Raw genomic sequence first — 18123 nt, forward strand, 5'->3', positions numbered from 1 at the left:
GGCTTGTCTCGGTGTTCCTTTCATTCAGCAGGCTCTGGAGAACACCTCCCAGAAGGTGCAAGCTGTGAGCAATCCCCCCTTGTCACCCAGCCCCAGGGCACCGAGTGTCACATCCAGTTGTTCCTTGGACACCTCCAGGGGTGGGGACTCCAGCAGCTCGTTCCAGTGCTTGTCTGTTAAAAAAAAATTGCAATGTTCTTGAATGCTTTTTGTCATTTGTTCTTTAAAAACAGAAGATTAAGAACCCCTTCTGTGAAGCAGTTCCTCCTGATGTCCATCCTGAGCTGCCCTGGCCCAGCTGAGGCCGTTCCCTCTGCTCCTGTCCCTGTTCCCTGGAGCACAGCCCGGCTGTCCCCTCCTGTCAGGAGCTGTGCAGAGCCACAAGGGCCCCCTGAGCCTCCTTTTCTCCAGGCTGAGCCCCTTCCCCGCTCCCTCAGTATCCTTTTAAAGTGAGGGGACGCAGCACTTGAGGGGAGGCCTCATCAGTGCCTGGCATAGGGGGGTCAAGCCCTTCTGACCACACATTTTGACAAGCCAGGTGCCATTGGCCTTGCTGCCCACCTAGCTGCCTGTCAGCCAGCACCCCCAGCCCCTTTTGCAGCGGGTTTCCTTCGCAGCCCACAGTGCTGCGCGGCTGGATGTGGCCAGCGCTCAGACCCTGGCGCTGCCCGCTGAGGGAGCCAACATGGCGCCGCCTCCTTCCCCGCCGCTCGCGGGAGCTCCGCCCGTGACGTCACGCCCGCGCGGCGGCGCGGTGACGTCACGCGCAGCGTCTCTGGCCGGTGAGCGGCGGCCGCAGCCTGAGGGGTCCGTGAGGGGACGGGGGGAGCGGGACCGAAAGGGAGGGCTCCGCACGGGTGAGGGGCCCGGGGCCGTAAGGGAGGAATCCGCACGGGTGAGGGAGCCGGGCCTGGGGAAGGAGCGGGGCTGTGCGGGAGGGCCCCGGGCCCAGGGACGGAGCGGGGCTGTGCGGGAGGGCCCCGCACGGGTGAGGGAGCCGGGCCCGGGGATGGAGCGGGAGAGCCCCGCACGTGTGAGGGACCCCGGCGGTATCGCCGCTCTGGGGGGCTCCGTGCAGTTCTTCCCGGAGTTACCGCTGTCCTGCGGGGGAGTTCGGGGTGTCGGCGCTTTGTGCGGGTACCGGGTGGTGCTTAGCGCTCCCCCGGGGCTGGCCGGGGGTGACGCGGCGCTGTGCCCGCAGGTGTGCCGCCCGTTCTGCTGCGCGTGTCCCACGGCGGCGGATCCATGTCTTTCCTTGTAAGTAAACCCGAGCGCATTAGGGTGAGTGTTGAAGACCTTCCAGCTTCCCTCGCGTCTCGGTAGAACGAGTCTTGCGTTTGTGCAGAGCGGCCGGGCCTGGAGAGCACCAGAAGGGCACAGGAAAACTGATTCAAGGGTTGGTGACAGGACAGGAGTGGGTGTGCAACCAGTGCAGGTTAAAATCCCTGCACTAAAGCCCTTATTGCTGCCCCACACCCCTGTATCTCCTTGGGGTGTGGTGCAGAGGGGCTCTAATGGGTTTTGCAGTGAAGAAAAAGGGCCATAAAGCTGTTTATTTTCAGTTGTTCTTAAAGAAATAGCCTCCTCACCTGTGTCACAGTTTATGGGGTTCTTTTTCCTTCACTTTGCTTCCAAACTAAACACAACAGCTTTGTTTGATTCTGCTTTTCAGCAGAAAATGAAAAAGTTTCCAGCAGCAGAACCACTTCTAGTGCATTCAAATGGTATTTTTACATACAAGTTTTGAGTCCTCATCACCTAAAGACTCCTTGGTGCTTTCTAGGACCGGCCTCTCGAGCACTGAACATCAGCTGTTTGTTAAACTATTAAACTGTTTTGCTAAGTAGCAAGTTCTGCCATGGGATTGTTTGTGATTGATGATATAACCAAAACATTTGAATTCTCAGAGATACCACCTCTTTCCAAATAGTGAAAGCATTTTTTTTAAACCTCTTACACCTAAAAAGCCAACTTTTATTTGGCTGTGTGAGGGGGTTGTTGCATACTGATGATTTTTGCTGTATGTGCATGTATGAAAACTTGTTGGAATTAATTAAATTATATTAACTTTCTTGCAAGTGCATGTTGATTTGGAATAACAGCAGCACCTGTGTGGTTGCTGGGTGCATGTCATTGGCCCAAAAAGGGAATATCTTGCCCAAAATAAGGATGTCACTGGTGATACAGCAAATCAATTTCAGACCACAGCAGAATCACTTAAATTTGGGGTTTTTTTTCTTGTGGGGAAGGGGAAGATAAACTTTTCTCTATGGAATAACTGATTATGTGGAGAATTTTTATTTCTTTCAGCGGTGGGTGTCTGAGAAGTTCATTGTTGAGGGATTAAGAGAGTTCGAGCTGTTTGGAGGTAAGTTTTCCTCTTGTTAAATGGCATTGCTAGAAATGTTTTATTTTAGCTGTAAAACTTGGTAATTTGGTAGTAAAGGTGTATTTTATCACTAAAATATTATTAAATCTCATTGTAAATCCACATCTTCAAGCTAAGCCCAGTAATTTAACATGGAAGTGTCCAAGATGTAGCAAGTTATTTGGAAATCATAACAGTTCTTAGATAGTTTTGTATTGCTTAGCATAACCACATTTTTTTCATATGCAAAAGATGGATTTGGGGTTTGGGAAGGTTAATTATCATTTTCTGAGTGAAAATGGATTTTGAAACTGCTGATGGCTCCCCAGGAGGAGGAGCTGACAGGTTTGTGCTCTGCTTCTGCATAACAAATAGAATTGCCCACTAGGATGCAGAATTCCTGCTCAATGGCATGGAAAACAAACAGAGCATAGGAAATATGTCCAGATTTTGAGCTTCCAGGTGGAGTAAAGGAATTTTTATTGCTTTAAATAATATTAGATAGTTTCTTCTGTATGTAAGAGTCATCTTTGAATGTGTTTACAATCATAGAATTGTTCAGTTGTAAGGGACCTTTAAAGATCACCAAGTCCAACCCTCCTGCAATTAGAGACATGACAGAAGGTTAATACTTAGAGTTCAGTAAAAAAAAAATTGTCACCTTACATTTATGTCAAATATACAAGCAGTAGCACTTTGTGAATCTCTGATCCTGTACATGTGCTGCAATTTTGTGTGCAAATTAAATGTCTTTCAATCAAACAAAAAAATTATGTATGTTTGATACTGAAAAGGCTCATCCAGGGTTATTGACTTAGTTTTCCAACTATATTTTAATGGGTATCTGTTGAACAATGAATTTCTTTACTCCAGAGCAGCCTCCGGGTGACTCTCGGAGAAAAGTAAGTGACTTGTGCAGGCTGTGGTGCTGTGGTTCATTGCATGGAGATTATTCCTTGTGGAAGTTTGATTTTTCTTTTTATCTTAGTTCTATATCTCATCTCTATATTTAGCTCTACAAGTGTGGAAACAGGTTTCACCCTGGAGTGGAGATTTTGGTGTGTGGCTTTCAAACTATGTGTGATACCTCAAAAATTTAAACTTAATCTCTTGGATTTCTATTTGTTTGTCATTCTCCTCCCCCCAGCCCCTCAAGGGTCTCTTTTTGAGGTGATTTTGTTCTGATCCTTCAGAGAAGGAAGGAAGAGTTTAGTTTTATGGAACTCCTGAAAAGTGTTTGTTCTGCAGGCCCTGACTGCTCACTGTCTGGTTCACAATGAGCATGCAACACATAAAATATCACAATTAACAATAGAGTATCTTAATCTAAATGATTCCCCACCTCCCCACACCACAGGTGTGCAGCTGTTGCTGTAGTTTAAGCTAATTACAAACACAAATTAAATGTGATTTGATCATAACTGTGTCAGTTCAAGCTGCTTATAATTGATTTTTGTGCCAGTGTCTGTAATTTACTGGCACAAACAAAGCTCAAAATAGGAGATGTATATGGAATGTTTTATATAACATTGAGTAAATTCACACCTTTTTTAAAACTGCTGAGTGTTAGACATGCTTGGCTGGAAGCAAATTGAGATTAGCATCTGTTTTGGTTATTTCCAAGGGTTTTCTTGGGATTTAGATACATCCTGATTCTCATTTTGATCTTTTATGTCTAAATAAAAGTTTGGTTTTTTTTTTCCACCAGGGCTGTAGAGAAAGGCACACAGTTTAGGGAGGGGGGTGGGAGGAGAATTTTTGTTGCTTTTGCTGAAGTCAGGGAGGGAGTGAGGAGATGGAGGGGAAGACAGCAGAACAAAACTGATATTCCTTCTTCCTAACTCAGATGAATGTCATCTGGCAAATGCAGATCCTTGCAAACATCACAGAAGTGATTGTGTTATGGCATTTATACCAGTAGTTGCCTTTCAAAGATTAATTTCCTTTAAATCTATCTCAAATTAAACTGGACTCCCAAGCCAAAAGCCAGCTCTAAATGAATGTCATGCCATAAAACTGGTCACATGGGACTTCATTTTGAAGCTGCTTTTGACCATACACCAAAAATTGTCCTGTGTGAAACCACTGAGGAGCTTTTTTTGCAGTACCTCATAAATGACATTTCAGTTGAACTTTCTTTTTTTTAAACTGTTGTATGATGTTGATAAATCTCTGGTTGAGCTCCTTTTGCATTAACTCTGTTATTGGTCACTGCTAACATGAGGAGAGGTGAGTGAAGACCTCAAAGTGGAAGACTTTTTCAATAGGGAATTCACAGTATTTTTTCCATTACTGCACAGCCTCCACCATTAATAAGATTAAATTTATTTAATTCTTTGCATCTGTTTTGTTGGCTTATGCTCTCCCTGGAGTGGACTTTAATAAAGCAAACCACTTACATGTTGCTCAGTGTCTCACCAGCTGTCACTGCTCCATGACTGCTTCCCAGCCCCTGCTTCCATCTCCTTGGTGGTGCCTTTGTGCTTCAGAGGTTTCTATCTGCCTGTGTGTCTCTCCTGGCAATCTTGCTGTTGACAGGACTGTGTGAAATTGCTGAAAGAAGTCATGAATGATAAAGCTGAGATCAGAATGGACAGGAAGTTTGAAATCCTGAGTGGAAAGTTGCTGCCTGTTCTGAGCCAAGAAACAGCACTGTAGTAGTGTTCACTAAAGGAAGGGATCTGGGAATGCTGCTCCCAGGGGCTTTAGCTGAGATGGGGCTGAGTTGTTTGTGCTGAAATTATACCAGAGCACCACAAATCTTAATTTTTGCCTTTCCCTTAATGGAAAATGAACCTATTTTAAAGGTAGGTAGCGTGCTCTTCAAAGCCAGTTGAAAAGGTGGAACTTGGGAATTGTGGCTCTAATTTACTCCCAAAGTACACTTAGCACCCAGAGGTAATTTACAGCAAGCTCCTGTCTGTGCTCTTTGCACTGCCTTTACCCTGGGCTAAGGGTAGAACAGCAAGTTCCTTGTTTTTTCAGCTGTCACTGTGTTTTTCCATCTTTCAGTGATGGCAATAAAGAACAGAGTCTGCTGTCAGGGTAGGAAAAGGCACAAACTTTTTCTGCTTCATGTACCATGAGAAAGGTCTGATAAAGGGCATTTGCAGTTGATGAAGAACGAGGTGGAAAAATTGCGCTGCTGTTCTAAATGCCAGGAGGAGTTAATGTGCTGGAAACTGGAGATAACTAAAGTTGGTTTTAGATACCACATAAATTTTAATCCCTTAGATCGCTCTCCTTGTGACTTTGGACATTTGAAGGAGTTGGAAAGTATAAAAGAACTTGCAAGAACATTGAAGTTTATCATCTGCAAAATCCTGCAGGGGAAGATTTCAGTGTATGTAAATGAGGCAGAAAGCTTTATGTCAGATGGAGTGAGGGAATTCTGACAGGCTTGGGAATGCTGCTTCCCTCTGTGGTCTGGGGGTGCTTTTTTCCCTTTTTTTTTATTCAGAAGCACTTCTGCTTTGCAGTTTTTACTTTCATTTGGAGCTTCTCTTTTCATGTGTGTCTGATTTTCTTCATCACTCGTACCATTCAGCTTAGCAGCTTCAGCTGTGCTGGGCTTATCCCAGGTGAGCAGGTGAAAACCAGGAGCCACAGCATCCACCAGGAACTGTTACAGGTGCAGAGAAGGGCTAAGAACAGCTTCCCTTTGGCTCTGGCTCAGGCAACAGGGTGGTGGCACACAAGGTTGTCATTAGGAGAGAAAGGCAGTTACTGTCAAGCAGAGTTTAGGCTGTCCTGGGGAATAATAATTGGCTTTATCAAAATATTCCTGAATAAATTCTCACAGTGATAAAAATCTACTTGTTATGTGTTTTGTAACACAGATGTCTGGATCTTCTGAAATAAGGCATCTCCTGAGTTTCAATTGATAAATGACTATTTAAAATTATTTCGACAGCAACTAAATCCTCTTCTGTATTCCTATTATTTTGAAGTGTATGTTAATGAGGGGCAGATGAGTTTTCCAGCAGGTGATATGTATTTCCTTTGACCTGACTTCATTTTTTTCCTCAGACCAATGAGGCGAGCTCCGAGTCGATAGCTTCTTCCCCTAAAAGGGACACCATGAGCAACTTCCTGCCAGACAGCAGCTGCTATGAGTTGCTCACTATCATAGGTAATTCTCAAGGGCTGGGGGATCAGAGTCTGCTTTGTAAAGAAAATAATTCCTGCACATTTGTCCTTTTCTTGACTGATTGCTTATTTTTGATATTGGAAGTCTGTGTCTTTGATTTTAAAATAATTTGAATAAAAAATGAGATGCTGGTCCTAAAGGTGAGAGGGACATGTGTGGGTCAGTGGTGCTGGGGGTGCAGTACAGTCAGCAGAAGCAGCAGCAGAACTCCTAATCACTGTTCTTGCCTCAGTCCTGAGTTTGAAGGACAGGATAATTCTACTGGTTAGGAGGATTCCTCTCAGTGGGATACATGCCAAGGAAGGTAATATCTCATGGAACAATTACTCTCTTTTACAAGGTCAAAAGTAGTTTCAGTGAGTGAGGGTTAAGATTATTGAAGGGTCAGGGGCTGGAGGAGTTCTCTCTGTGCTTCCAAAAGCATTACTGAAGCTTTCATGCTTTCCCTTTCAGGCAGAGGCTTTGAAGACTTGATGGTTGTGAACCTGGCCAGGTATAAACCCACAGGAGAGTATGTCACAGTCAGAAGAGTGAACTTGGAGGCCTGCACAAATGAAATGGTCACGTTCTTGCAGGTACTACCACTCATCATGCAAGCTTAGAAGAGGACAGACAGCGAGAGCAATGCCTATCAACACTGCAGTCATGTTTCTGCATTTATTAAATTTAATCAAAATATCTTTTATTTTAGGGAGAACTTCATGTTTCCAAGCTCTTCAACCACCCTAACATCGTGCCATACAAAGCAACTTTCATAGCTGACAATGAGCTGTGGGTAGTGACTTCTTTCATGGCCTATGGTGAGTGGAGAGGGGTGCCTTTTTCTGACCCTCATGTTCTGTGAAAATGAAATTGAAGAGCTGAAGTGTCCTTGGGGCTTTTGTTCTGACAGGTGGTGTTTCATTTCTTTCTAGGTTCTGCAAAAGATTTAATCTGTACCCATTTTACAGATGGGATGACTGAACTGGCCATTGCCTACATTCTCCAAGGTGTCTTGAAAGCACTTGACTACATCCACCATATGGGCTATGTGCATAGGTATTGAAAAATACATTGGTCATTTTCCTTCTGCTGGAAGTTCTTGGAAATAATACTCAGAGTAGAGCAGAGGATCAATCAGGAGACACAGAACAACATTAAGTTTTTTATTACTTTACTCTTAGAGCAAATCAGTTTGATACTCATGGGAAGGGACACCACTGATCTTACTGAGCTGCACAAAAGTGTTTGTTGTGGAGCAAATTTATCCCAAAGACCACTGTGTATCTAAAATCACAATCCATAGCATTTACTCCTGCATTTCTCCTCGCCACAGAAACATTCTTTGTGAACTTGCAAAGGTGATGAATAGAATCCTGTTAATTGATTTTGCCCAGCATCCAAAGACGGTTGTTCGGAGTCTCAGCCTCCTGGTAGGAAGCTGATCAGGTGTTGAGCTGTTTTGTTCCTTTTTTCCCCAGGAGTGTTAAAGCCAGCCATATCCTGATCTCTGTGGATGGGAAGGTGTACCTGTCTGGCCTGCGGAGTAACCTGAGTATGATCAACCACGGGCAGCGACTCAAAGTTGTTCACGACTTCCCCAAATACAGCATCAAAGTGCTGCCTTGGCTCAGTCCTGAGGTGTTGCAGCAGGTGTGTGTAGAAGAAACTGCTTGTGTTTAGTCATGTGTTGTATCTGTATAATTTTGTGAGCTCTTAGGGCAAGTCAGAGAGGTGTAGGGTGGGAGACATGAGAGAACCTGCAGAGTTGCTTTCTTGTGATGAGCTCTAGTCCTTTTTTCTCTTCTTTTTATCTTAAAACCAGTGACCCCTAGCAAGGGGGAATGGTACATGAATGCAAGGAAAAAGAAGGGGAGAGGCTAAAGGAAACAGATTTGGGGTGAAGGCAGGGCAACTAGGTAGAATTTGATCTAGTTGACTCAACAGCTTAATTGTAGACAGCTTTACAGGTTATCTCATTAACAAATTGTTAACATCAGATGCAAGTTAGCTAGGGCAAATACCATCCCTACAGGCTGGCTGATTTCAGTTACATAAATGTTGCCCTTAACTGTGTGTTTTAATAAACCAAAAAACCCTCACCACAATAAACCAATGTATCTTGTGGCTTGTGCTGTTCCTGCTCTAATCATCTGGGTTTGTTGACTTGCGGTCAAAATCCTGGGTGTTGCCCATTCAATCACATCCAGATCCCTGAAGCTAATTTTTCTTTTCCTTTTCATGTAGAATCTGCAGGGTTACGATGCAAAATCTGACATTTACAGCGTGGGGATAACAGCCTGTGAGCTGGCAAATGGACACGTCCCGTTTAAAGACATGCCTTCTACTCAGGTAAGGTTTGCAGGCTCCTTTCTCGTCCTTCATCCTGGCACCTGGAACTGCTTTCCAGCTGTGAGCACAGAAGGTGCACCATGGGAAACCTTAACTGTGTGCTGTTTCCTGTGTGCCCCTCCTCTTCCAGATGCTCTTGGAAAAGCTGAATGGAACCGTTCCCTGCCTGCTGGACACCACCACGATTCCTGCTGACGAGCTGACCATGAGGACGTCGCGCTGCAGCGCCAGCTACGGCGTGGGGGAGAGCACGGCGGCGGGCAGCGCGCGCGCGGCCAACGGGGAGCCCGCCCTGCACCCCTACCTGCGCACCTTCTCCACCTACTTCCACAACTTCGTGGAGCAGTGCCTGCAGAGGAACCCCGACTTCAGGTGAAGCTGCTCTCCCCACCTGTGCTGTTCCGGGGCTGGTTAAACTGTGGGAGTTAGCAGATAGTGTTTAGGGTTTTCTTTCCGAAAGTGTAGTGGAGTGAGGGTGTGCCCCCATCTGTTGAGAGCAGAACAAGCAGTGTTAACTGTTGTTAACAGTTATATAGGAAGAGTTATACAACTGCTTGTTGTATAACTCTTCTTATATGAGAACCTGAGGAATTCCTTTGCAGTCTTCCTTGGAGGATGAGTGGTGCTGCACACCAGGAAAATAAACAACTTGTGTTTCTGGCCCCTCTGGGACCGTGTCTATCCAGTTCCCATCACTGCAAATGGCTGCTCTTCAGCCAGCAGAGAGCAAGGATGCATTTTTCTTTGTAGTGAGGAGAATCTGTAGCCATGACAGACTTTTCAGGGGTGGCCCACTGCTCAGGTACTGTCCTTGGCCAGATGTAGGGGGTGCAAGTATGTAACTTAAAGGTTAGAAGAAGAGGTTGAACTCCTTGCATAAAACATTACGTGGATTGTAAATGCTTAATAAGCAGTGCTACTACTGAAAATAGGGAGATACCAAACAGCTGAGAAATGGGAGAGGCAGGAAGGACCCTGGTCTTTTCTTATTCCCACTACCTGACTTCAAGCACTGACTCATGTTCTTGTGTGCTTCCCTCATTCTACCTCCCTTCCACAGGCCGAGCGCAGGCACTCTGCTCAGTCACCCCTTTTTTAAGCAGGTAAGGAACTAATTTAGCTACAGGTAAATGCTTTGTTTTTCACAAAGCACAGTGCTTTGCTTTGTCTTGCTGTGAGGGTGGGGATGTTGAGTTGCTGAATTTTCTGTGTTCGGGAAGATGAAGTCAGTTTTTTGACTGTTTGTAGAGCAGTGTGGTGATTGCCACATCTGGGGAGGTGCCTAAGCTGTTCTTGAAGCATCTCTTATCTAAGAGAGGTTCTAAATCTGCCTGTTCTGGGAGCCACAACAGCTCTTCCCCTGCAGGCTGCTGAGCTCTGGGGCGAGGCACTTCTAACCTGCTCCTTAAGGAGTCCAAAGGGTGCCCCGTGCATTTCCTGCCTGTTGTGCCTGCAGTGCTGGGTGTGGAGCAGCACCTGAGCAGCCCTGTGTGCTCACTCTGTCCTTCCTGTGCAGATCAAGCGCCGTGCTTCAGAAGCACTCCCTGAACTTCTGCGCCCTGTCACCCCCATCACCAATTTGGAAGGGACACTGCCTCAGGATCCCAGTGGCATTTTCGGGTTGGTATCAAATCTGGAGCAGCTGGATGTGGATGACTGGGAATTCTAGAAAAATAGGGACTACACTGAGGAGGAGCTTTCTGGACATTGTAATTTATTGGTCCTGTTCATAAAAGCTGATGAGTGTTACACACAGAAGAGTTTACAGGTCCTTGGGAAGGAACTTCAACTGCCTGTTTACTTAAGAAGTGGCCTGGATACAAATGGACAGACCTGAGCTGGAAAAGGATCAACCCAAGGAGCTGTGGAGTATTCCAGAAGGTGCAGTGCCCAGAGCCCCCATTCTTCCAGCTGAGCTCTGGTAGAGCACTTGAGGGTGTTGAGTGAGTCTGTGTAGTTATGGTCTCTATTTATGTGTTTCTAAAAATCACTGGCTTCCTCACAGCTGAGGCTGCATGTCCCTGCCCTCTTTGGTTCTTTCTCTTTTAAGGGTGCCTTAGAGTTGAGGGGAGGTGGGCAGCTTTTAGTTTTGGGCATTCTCTTAGAACTAGTCAAGTTCCTGTAACAGTGTTGTTACAGGGCAAGTTTTAAGGGGGGGAAAAACGGGATTCTATTAATTACTGCTTTGTGATGAAAAAGAGAGATCAAAGACAAGCTGATGCCATTCCAGGCACTCTTGCTGCACTGAGCATTCCTCTGCAGCACTGGATTCTTCCAGTCTGGAGAGGGCTTTTGAAAACTTCTGAGCACTCTGAACTCCAGGTCAGACAGGGCTTTCCAGCTTCCTGGGTCACCAGAGCAGTGTGGATGCCTGGGCAATGTACCAGCTTTTTTATCCCCTTCCAGCTGAACTTCATGTTAGCTGGGCTGGTTTCACAGCATGAAACACTCTTACCTGCCTGTTCTCAGTGACTTACCCTGGCACAGAGGAAAAGTAAATTGCTTTTCATGCTGATCCTCTTGCTCACAACTCCTGTACAGAACTGAACTTTAACCTTTCCATTCCCATTGCTGTTCTGCCTTCCCTCACTGCCAGGTAAAAGCTGCTCACGTGGCTCCCTGTGATTCATGGCTGTGTGACTCTGCCCTGCTGCTGTGGCAGCTCTCCCCCATTCCGTGGTGTTTGGTTTGTTTGGAGGTGTATTTAAGGCTTTTAGTTTGACTTTTTTTTTTCCAAGGACCATGGTGCTGAAGGTCATCTGCTCTTTACTGAAGCACTGAGAATCCTTGTATAGGTGCAGTTGATGGGAGTAGTGGTGCTGGCAACAGGTCCTTCTTGTATAAATTGTACTTGAACCCAGATAAAGTTTGTTACTCTAGTTTGTTTTTTTTTTTTTTCCAAAACAAATAAAATATTTCTGAAGTTGTTTTTTAAGTTTGCTGTTTGTGCAGGATGGTGGAGTGAATCACAGAGGGTGACAGGCTGGCTGTGCATGCTTGCTTTTACCTTAGTTTTGTACAGCTCACCAGTTTAGGGCAGCTGCCTTCATGCTTCAGAAACATAGCTACAAACACCTGCACCTGCTCTGTTCTGAAAGTTTCAGTAAAATTCTCCCAATTGCAGGAGTGTTTGTTAAGGCCAGGTCCAGTTCTACCTCCTCCCTATGATCAGGTTTGGCTCCAGATTTAATTTACAGTTAGTAAGAAGATATTGATTTCCTGGCTTGTTAGGAAGTCTTACAAACAGGGCTGGTTCAAAAAGTGTGTAGCCACTGAAATTCTGTCCCTGTCTTGACTTCTAGGAACCAAGACAGGAGGGAATAAATGCCCAGTAACTGCAGTGCTGCATCCTGAATTATCATTTTCAGGGTGAAGGATGAACTTAATGCCAGCTCATATTTCTCATCCCTGCCCATGCCTCCAGTTTGCTCCATGCTCAGAAATTAGGGGTTTCAATTAACTTTGTTCCCTGCTTGCACAGTTAGGAGTAAAGCAGCAGCACCGTGGTCAGAAGCAGCAATCAGAGTAACTGGACATCCACCCTCCTTCCCTGGCTGCACTCAGGGGTGCTGGGGGTGGCAGATGGCTCACTCAGCCCTTGAGTCTTACCTGTCCTGCCTTGTGCCCCCACAGGGCAGCAAAGACAGTCCAGCACAGATGGACACGGCTCAGTAGCTGCTGGTTGGATACAGAACCCCTAGCTCCAGGTGGCAGCTTTTTTTTTCTCCTTTATTACAAAAACTTTATTCAGTTATGTACAAAATGTGTTCTGCTACTGTGGATCCCCTTCTTGGTCTGACTGTTGCTCCTCTTCTTCCTCTCCTTTGTGTTTTTCCAGCTTTGCCATGAGCTCTGAAAAACAGAACAGGCATGATGAGGCTCCAGGTGCAGGGGCTGCCCCAGAGCCAGGGGTCCAGGTGCTGTGACCACCCAGGACCAGGGCAGCTACCAAAAATCCCTTGCCTATAGGGGCTCAGCTTGGAGCCACCCCCTGAGTCCAGGCAGGAGCTGTTACAGTCATTCCCTCAGTGCATTACTGACCACACAAGCTGCTGCCTCTGCTCTGCTTGCCCCACCTGGGCAAGCACAATGCTCACGTTGCATCTGTGATTCAGTATTTCCTGACACTAAATGAGCTCTGGCAGCCAAGAGCTGTGACCTGCAGCTCAGGGCTCAGCACCAGGAAGCTGCAGCAGGAGCCTCTGCTGCTCAGGTGCTCCCCCACAGCCCCTGTCCCCAGGTGCCCGTTACCTTTTGCAGGGTTGAAGACCCCGTTGGTTTGCTTGTCGCAGACGTAGCAGCGCTGGGATTTGCGGTAGTGCTGCAGGGCACAGCTCTCACAGAAGTAGTGCCGACACCTGTACGGAGACACAGGGGTCACTGCAAGCCCCAGACACAACCACTGTGTCCTGGAGTCACAAACTGCTGACTGCTGCTCACAGGAACATCAAGGTTGAGAATGACCATGATCAAACCTTTGAGCAAACACCACCTTGTCACCCAAACCAGAGCACTGTGTCCAGTTCTTGTTCCCCAGGGATGGGGACTCTGCCAGCTCCCTGGACAGCCCCCTCCACTGCCTGACAACTCTCTCCACGGTCCCCAAGGGAGGCAAGAGTGAGCTGCAGGCACAGCTTCCTCTGCATCCCTGTACCCATGGAAGGTGTTTCAGCATTACTTCACTGATGTGCAGTGACAGCACAGAACCACCAGTGAGCTCCTCCTGACACAGGACAGCGTTCAGAGTGAGAAAGGGCTGTCCTCAGCCTCCTCCTCATCCTCGCCAAGCTCCCGGCTTCCCCCTGCTCACATTTCTCTGCTCAGGAAATGCAGCTGCCATTCAGTGTCCAGGAGGAATGATGGCATGAAAACAAAATCTCAAGGTTAAGGGGGAGAGATAAAGCAATGAGGCAGCATTTGTGGAAAGCTAAAAAGTGCTTGAGTAAGTGAGATCCCTTCCAAGGGGATGCTCCAGATGCAGGTATTGGCCTCCCTGGCTCTCACAGGATTTCCCCACCCACCAGGGCACACAACAAGCAGGTTCCACCCACAGCCCGTGGATTGGGTTTGTCTTTGCCTCAACACTGAATGAATGACTCCTGAGCTGCACGCCTCGTGCCAAACAACCACTTACTTGGTGACCACAGGGTTCTTGAAGGAACCTCTGCAGATGAAGCATTTGAAAGGCATGTCCTCCTCATCACTGCTCACCTCGTAGTTTTCGTCATCTGCAGAAGAGAAAGTGAACCAGAGTGGAGTGAGAGAAGCCAGCCCAGCCCACGTGTGGGGCACAAAACAATAAATAAGGGCAGAGCACAGCAGGTGGGATTCAATCTCTGCTGGAAACAATGGAGCTCTGGCATCTGGGTGTTGCTGATGTCAGTAACACGTGTGGGACTGTGCTATAATTACAGCTAATGAACCAGCAGGTCTGTTGCTCATCTCAGGAGAAAATTCTTTTCTACTTCACCCACTCACTGCTATAAAGAGAAACATCCTCCAGCCTCCTCCTGTTTTTTAGACTTTCTTCCAAACCAGCTGCTACCAAGTTCTGGCTCCAGCTGAGCAGAGAATAGCCCCCATTTGCACAGCAGCACTCATGAGGCCTGGCCACAGCTCCGGACACTGAGTGACAAATGACATCCCACCTCCTGGGCATCAGGGGGACTGCCAGGGGTGCTCTGAAAGCAGCAGCTCTGCTGCACTGTCAGTTGCTGGCCCTGAGCTGCTCCTGCAGCAGGAGCTGCAGAGCTCTGAGCAGCCCTGTGAGGGCAGGGGGCCGTACCGTTGACGCCGTAGCGGCCCTCGTCCAGCTCCCGTTCGATCTGCCAGCCGTGCTTGTAGTCCGAGCGGTCGTGCAGGAACTTGCAGCTGTCTGAGCAGCACAAAGAAAGAGGAAATAAGAGACAAGGCTGCAAAGGCAGAGTGTTATCAGGACACCTAATTCCAGGGCAGACTGGGCTTTGCCCAGCAGGAGAAATCTGATTGCTCCTTCTCCAGGGCAGCACTAAGCTCCTGGAGCAGGTACAGATCCCTCAGTGCTGACAGGCTGTGAGCATCATCCTCTCTGTGCCACAGGGACAGTTCAGCAGTTATGCACATGGGAAGTGGGATAAGGAACAGGAAAACCTATCCCTCACATGGTCTCAGTGCACACAATGCCTGTAAGAATGTGGGTCACTGGAACATCCAGGGGTCCCTTCCAGGACTCCTATAACCACTAGAGGCCCTGGGCTTTCAGAAGGGATGGCACAAATGACAACCTTACACAAACAGCTCTGCACAGAAGGGGTGACTCAGCACCCCAAACAGGGGGTCACAGCTGGAGGGGATGCCCTGGCACGCCTGGTGCTCAGCTGCAGGCAGGAGGCACTCACCCCCGAAGCCACAGAACCCAGTCTCTTTGTAGTCCTTGCAGATGTCGGGCTGGTAGTCCCAGCGCACCGTGGCCCGCAGGTGCTCCGGAGCACGGATGGGGCCTTTCCTGGAAGGGGAAAAGAGATCCTTTCCTTTCAGCCCAGCTGCAAAGTGGCCCTGGAGCAGGGCCCAGGCCAGAACCAGACCCCACACTGCTCAGGCAGAAACTGGCAGTGAGAGCAGAGTTCCAGCCCCAAACGCTGCCTTTGGGATGGTGCCTGAGCTCCTCTGCGGTCACAGACCCCGAGGCTCATCCCAACCCACCTCACCATTCCTGAGGAGGCATTTCCCATCGATGTGTCCTTGGGCTTCACATACTTCTGGTAGTTGTTAATGCCACGGTAAATTTTATCGTCTTCCTTTCCTCTCAGCTCCTAGGAAAGCAAGAAGAGATGATTAAGGATCAGGAGAGCTTCAGGACGTGAATTAATTGCCACCACTCTGACACCAGTCTTCCTTAACACCAAGATGCCAATAAAGCCACAAAACTCCCCTATTTGCAAAGGTTACACTCCTGGCTCCTTGAACTTCTGGGAAGATGAGACTCAACTCTTCTTGGTGTGCAGAAGGGGATGAGCAAAGCACAGGCTCTTCCTGCTGCAGAGCAAGGCTGACTCACCTCCTGGATTTTCTGGCTGCGCTCAAAGATGGCCTGGGCATCCTTCTCCTTCTCTGTGTCCAGTTCATACACTGCTGTGGCTCCCATGTCTTCTGGGCCAACAGGTTTCTGAAAAGCAAGGAAAACTTGTGGCAAGAGTGGAGGGAACACCTGGACAAGACAGAGAGCTCCTGTCTACCTGAAGGGTTATCACAGAGCAGGAACTGGACATGTCTGCTTTATCCCTTGGCATTTGCCAGGGAGAATTCACCACAGGCTCCAGCCTAGTGTGTGCAGAGGCCAGAGTGCTAATTCCTCATTGCTCCCAAATGTTAGCCTGAAGTCAGGGAACACTTATTTTACTCCTTCACACTCAGGCCCAGCTCAGCTGGAAGCCCCACTCAGTTCACCCCTGTCACTCAGTTCAGGTGGGTGTCAGTTCACCCAGCACTTCAATCACAGGACCCTCCTGCCCACACACAGGATGTTACTGAGCTTCTGACCCAGCTGGGATGGCCAAAATTCACTTTCAACACACTGATCTGGTTTAGATTCCTCTTTAATGGACTGAACAGATACCCATTCCTAGCTTTTATCACATCTTCGAGAACAGCTGCACAGAAACCAGAGAATAATTACAGCCAGCCTCAATTAGATAGAAATCCAACTTAGGTGCCAGAAGCTTGCAGAGTGACAAAGCTGTCACCTCCTCCCAGCCCTTCCCATTCTCTCCAGAAGGTTGGGCAAACCAAACGCTGCCTCCCTTGGGAGCAGCCAAAGAACACAAACCCAACAGCCGAGCAAACCTGATCCAACTGCTGCCTCTCCTGAAAAACCTCTGCAGTGTTGGGCAAGTCCAGTGGCATCCTGGAGTTTTAACTCCCACCTCCAAAAGGGAAAGGCCAACCTTTGCTGGCCTCCCGTGGAGGGAGGGACTCTCAGAGTAAACCCAGCACAAGGTGCTTGGCTTGTAAGAGGGGACAGGGAGGTGCACTAATAAGAAAGACTGTCCACTCCCATGTTCAGATTCTGTGAGGAGAAGGATCCCCAGCCCCACCTGAGCTGACACCCCAGGCCCCCTGCTGCCTGTCCTTACCGCCGACCTGGTGGATTTGTAGGTGACCCCGATCTCCTTGGCAGGATCCTCATCCTCGCTGCTGCTCGCCGCGTACTCCGGCCTCTCCCTGGTGCAGCGCCTGGTCTGGGGGGAGGAAAGGCTCCAGCGCTGTCCTGGCCGAGCCTGGACGGGCCCCGCAGCTGCTCCCTCGGAGCTCCCTTACCTTCTGGATCATGGGGTTGGGGGTGTCCCGCCGCCGCTCCTTGCGCACCACGGTGCTGCCCTCCTCCCCGCTGCTCTCTGCGGGGAAAGCCCGGCGTGAGGGGCACGGCCCAGGCCCGAGGCAGCCTGGGACACCCAGGGCAGACCCAACAATGTCCAAAGGCTCCCGGAGCTCGGGCAGCGTCCGACCGCCTTCCAGAGGAAGCACTTTCTAATATCCAGCCCAAATCCCCTGTGGCACGGCTGCAGGGTCCTTCACGCCCCCGGGCTGCGGAGGGCGGCCAAGCCCCGTGAGGGCGGCACCAGGCCCTCCCTCGCCTCCCCGCGGCACCGCACGGCACCGGCTCGGCTCCCCGCGCCGCCCGGGTCCCCACAGCCCTCACCCTGCTCCTGGTCGCTGCCGGGCCGTTTTCGCCGGCCGCTGCCCGCGGCGCGGACCCGCTTCTTGAACACAAAGCTGCAGACGCCGCTCTCCTCCGCCATCCTGTGCCGCCGAGACCGCGGCGCTGCATGGAGCGGCGCCGGAGCGGGCAGCGCCCCCTGCGGGCCCGGAGGACTCAGCGCCCCGGGCGGGGCTGGGGGTCCCGGGGATGCTCCGAGGGCCCCGAGCCCCCCGGAGCCCGGATATGAACCCCGCTGTGAGCTCGGCTCTGAGATCCCCGGAGTCCGGCTATGAGCCCCCCGGAGCCCTGCTCTGAACCCGGCTCTGAGACCCCCGGAGCTCGGCTCTGAGCCCGGTTCTGAACCTCGCTGTGAGCCCGGCTCTGAGACCCCCGGAGCCCGGCTCTGAGTCCCCCGAAACTCGGCTCTGAGCCCCCCGGAGTCCAGCTCTGAACCCAGCTCTGAGCCTCCCGGAGCTCTGCTCTGAACCCCGCTGTGAGCCCGGCTCTGAGACCCCCAGAGCCCGGCTATGAGCCCCTCTGTGAGCCCGGCTCTGAGACCCCCGAAACTCGGTTCTGAGCCCCCTGGAGCTCCGCTTT

General features: G+C 49.3%; 2 protein-coding genes across 9 annotated transcripts; one reads left to right on the forward strand and one right to left on the reverse strand.

The window, feature by feature from the left end:
* The first annotated feature begins 744 nt into the window (after positions 1-744).
* Positions 745-15775, forward strand: STRADA (STE20 related adaptor alpha). 8 transcript variants are annotated; one of them, XM_064399854.1, is made up of 13 exons: positions 745-807; positions 1202-1281; positions 2311-2368; positions 3242-3270; positions 6398-6500; positions 6972-7093; positions 7210-7318; positions 7433-7556; positions 7979-8150; positions 8745-8849; positions 8980-9221; positions 9910-9952; positions 15638-15775. In XM_064399854.1, the coding sequence occupies exons 2-13, from the start codon at positions 1246-1248 to the stop codon at positions 15689-15691; spliced, it is 1197 nt and encodes a 398-aa protein (XP_064255924.1). In that variant the 5' UTR covers positions 745-807; positions 1202-1245; the 3' UTR covers positions 15692-15775. The 8 variants fall into 8 exon arrangements, with proteins under 8 accessions (XP_064255924.1, XP_064255920.1, XP_064255922.1 ...); XM_064399850.1 differs by lacking the exon at positions 15638-15775 and adding an exon at positions 10366-11784; XM_064399852.1 differs by lacking the exon at positions 15638-15775 and adding an exon at positions 10366-11784 and having other exon boundaries at positions 765-782.
* On the reverse strand, positions 10363-17686 carry LOC135286700 (E3 ubiquitin-protein ligase RNF113A-like). Its single transcript, XM_064399860.1, has 10 exons — positions 17527-17686; positions 17145-17221; positions 16961-17065; positions 15886-15993; positions 15531-15640; positions 15227-15333; positions 14635-14724; positions 13984-14077; positions 13101-13207; positions 10363-12701 (listed from the first exon to the last, which is right to left on the reverse strand). The coding sequence occupies exons 1-10, from the start codon at positions 17624-17626 to the stop codon at positions 12622-12624; spliced, it is 978 nt and encodes a 325-aa protein (XP_064255930.1). The 5' UTR covers positions 17627-17686; the 3' UTR covers positions 10363-12621.
* Positions 17687-18123: the final 437 nt, after the last annotated feature.

Source organism: Passer domesticus, chromosome 27, assembly GCF_036417665.1.
Source record: "Passer domesticus isolate bPasDom1 chromosome 27, bPasDom1.hap1, whole genome shotgun sequence".
Classification (NCBI taxonomy): domain Eukaryota; kingdom Metazoa; phylum Chordata; class Aves; order Passeriformes; family Passeridae; genus Passer; species Passer domesticus.